The sequence below is a fragment of the Arachis ipaensis genome, chromosome B8, assembly GCF_059453495.1.
Source record: "Arachis ipaensis isolate K30076 ecotype BB chromosome B8, ASM5945349v1, whole genome shotgun sequence".
Classification (NCBI taxonomy): domain Eukaryota; kingdom Viridiplantae; phylum Streptophyta; class Magnoliopsida; order Fabales; family Fabaceae; genus Arachis; species Arachis ipaensis.
The window spans coordinates 45687147-45698090 of NC_142443.1; the positions used below are offsets into that span (position 1 = coordinate 45687147).

Consider the following 10944-nt stretch of genomic DNA (forward strand, 5'->3'; position numbering starts at 1 on the left):
TGCTTGGGCTGAGCATTGAAGCTTTCACGTGCATAGGCCATTCTTGGAGTTAAACGCCAGCTTGGGTGCCAGTTTGGGCGTTTAACTCCAGTTTTGGTGCCAGTTCTGGCGTTTTACGCCAGAAAAGGGTCTCTAGCTGGCGTTTTACGCCAGTTTGGGCCATTAAATCTCGGGCAAAGTATGGACTATTATATATTTCTGAAAGCCCAAGATGTATACTTTCCAATGCAATTGAGAGCGCGCCAATTGGGCTTCTGTAGCTCCAGAAAATCCACTTCGAGTGCAGGAGAGTCAGAATCCAACAGCATCTGCAGTCCTTTCTCATCCTCTGAAACAGACTTTTGCTCAAGTCCCTCAATTTCAGCTAGAAAATACCTGAAATTACAGAAAAACACACAAACTCATAGTAAAATCCAGAAATGTGATTTTTGCATAAAAACTAATAAAAATATAATAAAAAGTAACTAAAACATACTAAAAGCTATGTAAAAACAATGCCGAAAAGGGTATAAATTATCCGCTCATCAATGAGTGTGGAGGTTTTTTTGCCAATTGTTTGGCAATCTGGCTAACTTGCATATCTAAGTTTCTTATAGCAACTTTTTTATTCTTGAAATTATCCCTTGTCTCCATTATGAACTCTTTGGTTGGTTGCTTGAATTTCTTGAAAAATTTATCCAATGTGTTGTCAATAGGAGGCTTCTGAAAACTTTGTGGTTGTGTTGAAGATGACCCTTGTTAATATGAAGTGTTAAAATTTCTTTGTTTTTGATTCCCCCACCCACCAACATGGATTGTATGTCTTTGAGTAAGGATCATTTTGTTGGTTTCTTAAAAAATTTCTCATGTAGTGCAGTTGCTCCCAAGAGGGTTGCTCTTCCTTGAACAATGCACAATCTTCATCTTGATGGGCTCCTCCACATAATTTGCATGTTGCAACTTGTGTCCTCACTGCTAAGACTTGCATGTTGCCCATTTGTCTAGTGAGTGAGCTGAGTTGTTGAGCCACAGTTTTATTTTGTGCCAGAAGAGCTTCCAAGGTGTCTAGCTCTATAACCCCTTTCTTCACTATTCTTTCATTGCCATACTTGTAGTGGTTATTGGTCACTGTCTTTATCAATTCCAAGGCTTCTTCTAGTGTCTTTCGTGCAAGGATCCTCCAGCTGAGGAATCAATTAGGGTCCTTGAGGCTTGAGACACTCCATCATAGAATGTTTGGAGTTGTAGCCACTCAGGGAATGTATGATGAGGACATTTTCATCATGTCGTCCCAAGTTGCTATACTTTTCCAGGGTTGAGATTGGAGCCACTGTTTGGCCCTATCCTTTAAGGAGAATGGAACAACCTCAACCTTATTGCTTTTTGAGAAATCCCATTGCTCTTGACTGTATCACATATCTGCAAAAAACTAGATATGTGCACATTCAAATGCCACTGAATTGGTCTTGCTGCGCTAATTGGATGAGGGAAGGCTTCAATTCAAAATTATTAGCCTCAACAGTAGGCCTCACTATGCTACTTCCGTAGGTATCAGTAATGGGCAGGTGAAATCCCCAAGAGTTCTCCTTGTATTATTTTGTCCTTCAGCTATCTTCTTCTCCTCTTCTCTCTTGGCTCTTGCCTCCTTTTTTAATTGGAATAGAGTCAATTCAATTTCAAGATCGTATTGAAGAGATTCGTTCGAGTTTTCACTCCCTTCAATGTCAGAATTGTATTGAAGGGGTTCTTTTGAATTATTATTCCCTTGCATTCATGGAGAGAAAAATATATCAAAAGCACCAGTGGAAAGGTAAAACAAAATATTTAATTGAAAGAGCAAAACCAAAAACAAAACACCAAACTTAACTTAAAGTACCGTGTAGGTAAAATAAAACTAAACTGATTAAAACCCTAATGACCAAAGGAAATAAAACAAAAACAAAAACCCAATAATGAAAAGAAACTAAACAAAAACACAAACCCTAATAATAAGAAGAAAATTAAACTAGAATGAAAACAAAATAAACACGACCTAATTTAGCAATTCAACCCAACGTATGATGTCAATCTCAATCAATCCCCAGCAACAACATCGAAAAATTGATGAGTGAAAACTAATGCTCATAGAAATCGGCAAGTGCATTAGATCATTCAAGTAATACCACGGTGAGTGGATATCATTCTCACGAGGATTAAAAGATTGATCACACAAATATCGAATTAAATTGCTAATTAAATAAATAGAACCTGAAATTGAGAATTGTTGTGACTTGCTGGAAACTTGAAAGGCTTGAAACTTGAAGAATGAAGGCTTCGAACAGTGAGTGTTGAGTTTGGAGATGTCAATAGTGATAAATGTCTAGGGTTTCAGAGATGTTCATGTACTAAGAAAAATCAAACCTTGTTATCCTAATTCTAAAGTTTGCAAATCTTTGTTCACGAGAAATCTAAAGTAATCGATTTTCGATGTCTCAACTCCTCGATTTCTCTTTAATTAATCAACTTTTAAAGAGGTTAAGTTAAAAAAATCCAATTCAGTTCCTCAATGAGAAAAAACAATTTTCGAGAATTGTCCTAATCAATTCAAACCTAATCTTATTTTAATTAGAATGATTAAGATAATCTTTAATCAATTCAAATCTTAAAATTCAAAACAGAATCAATTCAAAACTAATTAATTACACAATCTTCTTCAATCTTCAATTTGAAATCATATCTTTGACACTGGGCCTTGTAGGATGATTGCTGGAGGATGCACTAGGCTAGCCTTCTTGGTTAGGGCATGACACGCTGGCTTCACTACGTGACACGCCCCCTTGAATTGTGGGTCAGGGCATGGCACACCCTGCTTGCACGTGGCATGCCTGAACTTTGGTTGCTCTACGACTGACTTAGCTCCTCATGCATGGCACACCTCTCTTTGAATATAGCACGCCTTGTTGTGATTGTTATGGAGCGTGGGACGCTATGCACAACGTGGCACACTCCCTTGCTTGAAGTGGGCTTGTGCATACGCACAAGATGAGATTGTTCATTCAGGGCATCACACGCCTTGCATAGCATGGCACGCTTTCTTCAATGTGGAAAGTCTTTAATTTTGGCGATCCTAGGGTGTGGCACGCTCTGCATGGCATGACACGACTCCTTCAAGTTTGGGTACATGTACGTATGCACAAGCGTGTGTGTACGCATGCACTGAGAGCCACTCTCTAATTAATGCGTGCGGTCCTCTGTGTGTGTGCGCACACCTCCTGCTTCTTCAAGAACTTTGTTTTGTTGCTCCTTTGATCATCCTTTCTTTTGATGCTTGATTTGCCTTTCTTTTAATCAAAATTTCTTCAAAACACTTAGCAAATACCTTAGTAGTAAAAGATACTTAAAAGTGACAAGATTAAAAGATAAGACAAGATTAAAAGATAAGACTGTAATTAAACCTTAGAAAACAATGAATTAAAGACAGAAAAATAACTCAAGATGCGAACGCATCACCTTTCTGTCGAAAAATCCGATGGTAAATCTATTGGTGCAAGTCAACGCTAAATCCGACGGTAATTTCGACGGTACTCAACAATTTTCTTATAGTGTAATTAATTTGCAAAAATGACTTACCAGGTGTAGTTTGAAATAAGAGATGTGTATTATTTAAAATGATGGATTGCAGGTTGGGATTTCTACTGAATTTTCTTTCACATGCTACAGTTGTATCTGGCTACTAGCTATTGCTGCTCCTTTTTTATTTTTGTAATTGAAGGTTTGGTGCATTTTAAATTTGATTTTTCTGTTTAATTGAATTCTCTTATTTCTTTTTAGTTTTAATAGTAAACTTTGATATTTGAACTTGTTTGTGAATTTTTAACAAAAAATTATAGACAAATTATTATAAAAAATTGTAAAAATTTGAATTTTGTTAGTTTAGAAATAATTGAATTTAAATATTTAAAATTATATATTGAATTTTCAAATAATTTAAAAAAAATTGAACAAGAGAGGTCAACACAAAAAGTGGAGCAAGAACAACAACAAGCAAATAGAAAAGTAAAAAAAGAACAACAAAAAAAGCAAAAGAAAAATCGCAAAGCAGTTCATCAACCATTTTTTGCGCTCCTCCTTTCCTATAGTGTACTCCTGATTTTATACTCCTAATTTTGTACTCGTAGAAACATCTCCAGCTACTCCAAGCTTACTAAAACTCTGTCAATCTGACTGCAAGATCGACCTCTGAACCATGTAAACTTTCGATCGCTAAGCGAAAGTCCACCAGATGCATATCTTCTTGTATCCAATTCTTAGAATCGTCTGCAGTCATTGTTAATCTAGTAGCATTCTTTCTCCCCTCCACCTGCACAATCTCATTGAATTCTCCCATGGAGACTGACATAACTTTCCATTATAACTCAATTTCTCCTACATAGTAAGTTTCTCTTCTCTTGTATGAGCCCCCATACACCAAAGAAAGCACAATTGAAATTATTTTTAATAAGACCCCTTCAACACACAACCAACGCTCCCCTTTATGACAGCGACTCATTTTAAACATTATTTCATCCCAAATTAATAGCAAACAGCCCGAAGCACCTTCCGACCTAATGTATTTCATCCCACAGCATCACCATCACTCCTCCAAATTCTTATTACATCAAATTTCGTCGCTACCTGCCTCTTAGTCTCAAACAAACTTAATACATTCAATTTATATTTATGTTTATCGTTGGATTTATGTCGGTAAATCTACCGATAGTTATTAATAAATAATATATTACTATCAAATTTACCGAGAATAAATTCGACAATAACAAATTTCAGAATTTCACCAATTAAAAATTTATATTTGCCACTAAATTTACAGGTAATTAACAGTAAATAAAAAATTCACTGATAAACAATTATCAACAAAATTTATACTCTTAAATTTATTTTGCCGAAAAATTAAGCAGTATCTAACGACTTTTTCTATAGCGTTTTTAATATAAATAATCTAAGGATTAAAAGATTCAAAAATTCCAATAGGTTGATCCACCCACCATTATTTTAAAGTGATATTCGTATCATCTACTAATCTAAATATTAATTAATAATTAAACCCCCAAAAATGGAATAAAAATGTTCTAGTGGCAACATGTGCATCAAAATGTGAATTGGATGGTCACAAACATAGGTATCAAAGATATGAATTTAAATTGGGTCCACTTGGTTTCATGCGTTAATCATTATTCATTAATGGCATATTTCCTTCCTTTTTTTTTTTTTTTTTTGGGTTATAGACGGCATATCTTTTCATTACCCTTATATAAATATAAATAACAATAATGTATAAATAAAAGTTGGGCATAATCTTAGAGAGCCCCACAATCCAGATTTTCAGTACCTTCAATTCCAAAATATGAGATGATAAGGTGATTTTTCAACCTCCTTTCTAAAGACTTGACATTGTCAATACAAGTGGCCCCAATTTATTCCCAAATTGTGCCTTATCTAAAATTAAAGAATACATAAAGTGGAGAAATGAGAATAATAATTAAAAATCCACTTACATTTTATAGTTTCATTTTGTGATTCTCCCTAATAATATAAGATATATATATATAGAGAGAGAGAGATGACATAAACTACGTACAGAGTCTAACTTAGGTAATAATACTAACTATTTTATAAGGAGTTATAATAATTTAAAGTTAAATAATAATTAAGCAAACTAACTAAGAAATGAATGCTTATAATCATAACTTTAAAATTAATTGTTTAGGAAAAATAACAGAAGATCGGCCTAAAATTAATTTATTTTATATTTTTTTAATTATTGTTAGAATAATTAAATAATATTAAATATACAACACTACAAAAAACACCATTAAAATCAATAGCCAAATCGACGGTTTAAATTTTTAAATGTTACATTTATAAAATTATAAATTATTAACGACCATATAACTATTTATATTGTCTCCTTTTATTAGTCTAAATTTTTTAGAGGAGTGATTTTTGGATATAGTATCAGAATTCTGTTTTTAAAAAATCTAGAATTTAATCTTGGTGAATGAAAAAAATAACATGAGATAAATAAAAACAAAGACTTATATAAAAAATCTAATAAATTTAAAAAAGACTATTAAAAGTAATATGAAATGTTTTTATTAAAAAATTCATTCTCCCACCTTCATACATGCAGGGAACCCAAAAAGGTCGCATTATTCCTTTCTATCTTCCTTTAAAATAAAATAAAATAAAATAAAAAATTGGTAGCTAGTTATCATTTAGGAATGTGGAACAATGGTACTATTTATAAGTGAAATTATTTATGCGGTTGTGTCTCTAGCTATGCTTTTCTAACACAAACACACTGCAAACAAGTCAGCCTCTTATCATATTAAACTATTCCCTTCTTTATTGAATTGCAACTTCAAGTTTCAGCCACTGAAAGCTTTGTCTTTTCATGTTTTCCATTGTCCCAATTAACCTAATTTAAGTTGAAGATTTGGGTCAGATTCCATGATTCACACAATCTTGCTTACGTGAAGCCGCACTTATTGCTCTGCTATACCACACGACTACACGATTATACATACATCTGTGTACATATATATGTTAACAAGTATGGATATTTGTAAATATAAAATTTAGATGTTTATAATCACATAAATAATAAATAAATTTGTTGTAAACATTAAAAAAACATAAGGTATCTAATTACGAATCACGTCAAAATTCAGAAGTAATAAAGTAGATATTGACTTAATAATATATGAGAATTTATTAGACTATGTTTTGATTTGATTGTGTTTATAAACACACAATATATACACACAACTGAATATAATATGTTTAATTACACATATTGAGATATATATAGAAATAGAGTAATAGAAAGCTAATATTTATCAGTTAATATTAAATAATTTTTTATATTATTTTATTTATTTTAAATTTTAAATTTAAATAATTATAAACCTTTACTTTTAATAAATCTTAAATTCTTTAAAAAATATAAAAATGGTTAGAATTAAAATAACTAATATTAACTAATTAAAAAGTTGATTCTCTCTACTTTTTCTAAAATTAAAAGAGACTAGCTGGTAAGATTGAAATATATAATTTGAATATGAATTTAAAAAATTTTTAAAAGTTTTTACATTATTTCTTAATCCGATAGATTAAGGATTATAACTGACTAATAAGTTGTGGAATTCGAATTTCACTAAAGTAATGCTACATGGCTAGCAAATATTTTCATTTTTAGCCAGTATTTAGCGAGTAATAATTTGCACCTATATCTACAGACGTTTTACACACAAAAAATATATAATATACACCTATATTTACAAGAATTTTCCACATATAAATCAATAAGTTTACACCCATAAATCAATACAATTTATACTCATATTTCTTTAAAATTTACATACATAAATTAGTAAAATGATAATTTAATATTTGTACTAGTTAAATGATGACTAAAAATACTAAAAATTACTTAAATGAATTAATAAACTAATTACTATATCAGTTTAAGTTGGTTAATAAATTTTATTTTTTCATATCCTCTATCTACCTATCTATCTATTATGTTTCAAACATATCGTTACCGTATAAAAATAATTTTGATTGATATGGAATATGGACGTAGTGTTGTATTATTTATATTATATTCTTTATTCATTAACGTGGAGCTTTCCCTCTATATGCCACATACATACATTGATATTATATTTAGCATGCATGAATCATGATCAAATCCATATAATTAATTAATTAATTTAGGTCCCTTTAACTTGTGGACATCAGCACATGGCTGTCTAGGTCATGATGGTTGTTTCATAAATTAGTTGAAGTGATATGACACCTCATGTGTTCCTATATAAACCCCTCAAACTTTCATTCATAATACAAACACACACAATTCATTGAAGCTTGTTTAATTTCTTCTTTCTCTTCTATTGGCAAAGAAAACAAAGATGGCTTCTCATCAAGTTTGTGAAACTCTTGGATTCATCAACGGTGACGATGAGGTCATGGAAATCAACGGTGCTTTTCTCATCTCACTGATGGATGAATCATCATTTGATGATGATCATGATGCTGCTGAAAGTGATGATGATCATGATGATAGGTTAAACAGCTTGATCAGATCATTTGAGGCTGAAATAATAACAAGTGGAAGCAATAACAATAAGAACATGGAATTAGGTCATGGTGATTATTCAGAATCATCATGGACCATGATGGGACACGTGGACGGCCAGGATTACTTGGCCTCATCAAACGATGAATTTGGGGTGGAATGGGTGGATATGGATTTCGTGCCATCCTCACCGTGTGATCATCATGACAATAGCTGCTGGTGTATTGATGATCCTTATGATGGAGTAGTTGTTGAGAATAATAGCTTGAAGGATTATGAAGGGTATGTAATAGAAGAACAAAATGATAGCAATTCATTATTTTGGCAAGACAGTTATTATAACATAGTGAGATGAGATTGATTATGCAATAATGATGATGTTAAGTAATTTGGAATTCTCAAATTAATGAAAATAGTGCAGTACTCGTGCGATAATATAAGCACAAAAATTTTATATTAAGGTGTGGTTTCTTATTTTTCCATATACTTTCGTAGGTAAATTACACTGCTAATATGGTGTAAAGTTCAGTAGAATTATCTATATATCATAGTAATTAACCATCAGTATTCGGTAACAATAATAGAGAGTATGTAGGAGAAATTATTCTATTAATTGGATTAGTCAATAAAATGTTGTAGGTATAAAATGGAATTTGAAATTCTAATATTTACTTAAACAAACAGGTGAATTAATCACTCAATTAATTTAAATTAATTATAATCCAATGATAGTTATTGTTAGAACAATTTGTTAATTTGATTAAATATTCAAATGACTTACTCTCAAGAAATTTATTGTGCTCATTGGTTACACAATTACTGGCACGTTTAAAATGTTAGTTCTAATAAAAAATTAAACATCAAATGATCCAATAAATATAAACATTAGGGATAATGGGTTAAAAATTTAACGCTTGAATTTATCCTAACTAAAAAATTTAGAAAAATGATAGAGAAGTTGGTGATTCCCACTCAGTATAATTTTGTGCATAAATGTCATAATTCTGATAATATTATTATTGTTCAAGAAGTTTTTCACTCAATAAAAAATAAGAAAGGAGCAAAGAGATGGATGAATATTAAGATTGATCTGCAAAAAGATAGGCTCAAGCAGAGCTTCATCAGATATACTCTTTTCGACATAGGGGTTCTTACTAACTTTGTTGAACTGATTGCTGCTAGTTGTATTTTCATATACTAAAATGAGGGTATTATTAAATGATGAACTCTTAGAAGAATTTTTTTCTTCTAGAGGAATTCGGAAATGTGACCCCATCTTTTCCTATATATCTTTGTTTTGTGCATTGAGCTAGTGTCTCAGCTCATCTTTCGGCTACTATTGACCACGATTTCTAAAGACTCATATCCATCTCAATCAAGAGACTCCTGCTCTGTCACATTCTTGCTTTGCGAATAACTTGATTCTCTTTGCTGAAGCTACTATGGAATAGCTAACATTATTAGCAAAATTTTAGATGCTTTTTGTTAGAGTTTGGGGTCAGAAAGTGGGTGATAAGAAAACTTGCATCTTCTTCCTTAAGAATGTGGAAAACCATGTTATGAGTGAGATTAATAATTCACTGAACTTTGCAAGGACGGATGATCTTGAAAAATATCTTAGTGTCCCTCTTCTCTACTCCAAGGTTAACAAAGATACCTATATTGGAATTATTAATAAGATGAATTATGGGTTGAATAGTTTGAAAGCATCCTCCTTATCCTTGCATGGAAGAGCCACTATGGTAAAATATGTTCTGACATCTCTTCCCTCTTATAGTATGCAAACTGTCATTGTTTCTGTTTCTACTCGTAATATGCTTGATCGCAAATATAGGAACTTCTTGTAAGTATTTCAAAAAAATTTCATCTTTTGAATTGGAAAGAAGTTAGCAAGCCAAGAAGCTCGAGAGGGATTGGCATAAGGCACGAGAGGGATGTTAACTACGCTTTCATGATGAAGATTGGATGGGGTTTAGTTGAGAAGAAATACTCTCTATGGGTTTGTGTCCTTGGGTATAAGTATAATTATGGGAATGATATCCTACCAGAGGTTGATAAGAAGAACTCAAGCTCCAACCTTTGGATCAGAAAGGTGTTTGCTCCACCTGAGAGGAAGATAAGAGTAACTATGTTTGGCAGATCGAGAATGGAAGCCTTATTAACTTCTAGAACCACAGATGGGTGCTAAATCTTGGAGCTCTGTCTCACCACTCCACATAGGCAAATTCATCTCCTAACCTATATACTTCCTTGATGGATTTTCTTCCAATTTTAGGAGCATGGGATGAGAATAAACTCAAAAAGTGGTTGTTGGTTGGTGTTGTTATGAAAATTGCTACACTTTTTCCTCTCTTCTTGTGGAAGGGAACCAGCTCGATTGCTTGGGCATGGTCCTCTGATGGAGCCTTCAATTTCAAGTCTGCTTACCAAATCATTCATGACGTGCCTGCCACTGCTGACTACCTCTTCAACCTTGTGTGAAAGTGAAGGAGATCTAGTTTGGCAATGTCTTCAGCCGATGAAGACTATTAGTGGCTAAACGTGATTGGCCCATTGATAACCTATCAATGAAAAATGAGTGGTCTATTTTGTTTGGAGTAGCTATATCGTCCTTGTCGTACTTCAGAAACAGGTTAATCTTTAATAATCGGATGATGTATCCTGCTATTACAGCCTCGTCCATCCATGTGACATCTTATGAGATCATAAATCTGCACTACTAGGCGTGGCAAACAAGCCTAAATCTATCGGGCTGGCCACATAACCCGCCAAAAAAGATGAGCCAGGCTAAAAATCTGAGACCACCATACTTAAAAGCCCGCCTAACCCGCATTCCTTAAATCTTGGGC

The 10944-nt window shown here is 32.7% G+C and overlaps 1 protein-coding gene across 1 annotated transcript; it reads left to right on the forward strand.

The window, feature by feature from the left end:
• The first annotated feature begins 7849 nt into the window (after positions 1-7849).
• On the forward strand, positions 7850-8555 carry LOC107611815 (uncharacterized). The gene has a single exon (XM_016313704.3). It carries the CDS (start codon positions 7929-7931, stop codon positions 8448-8450), a length of 522 nt encoding a protein of 173 aa, XP_016169190.1. The 5' UTR covers positions 7850-7928; the 3' UTR covers positions 8451-8555.
• The last annotated feature ends 2389 nt before the right edge of the window (positions 8556-10944 follow it).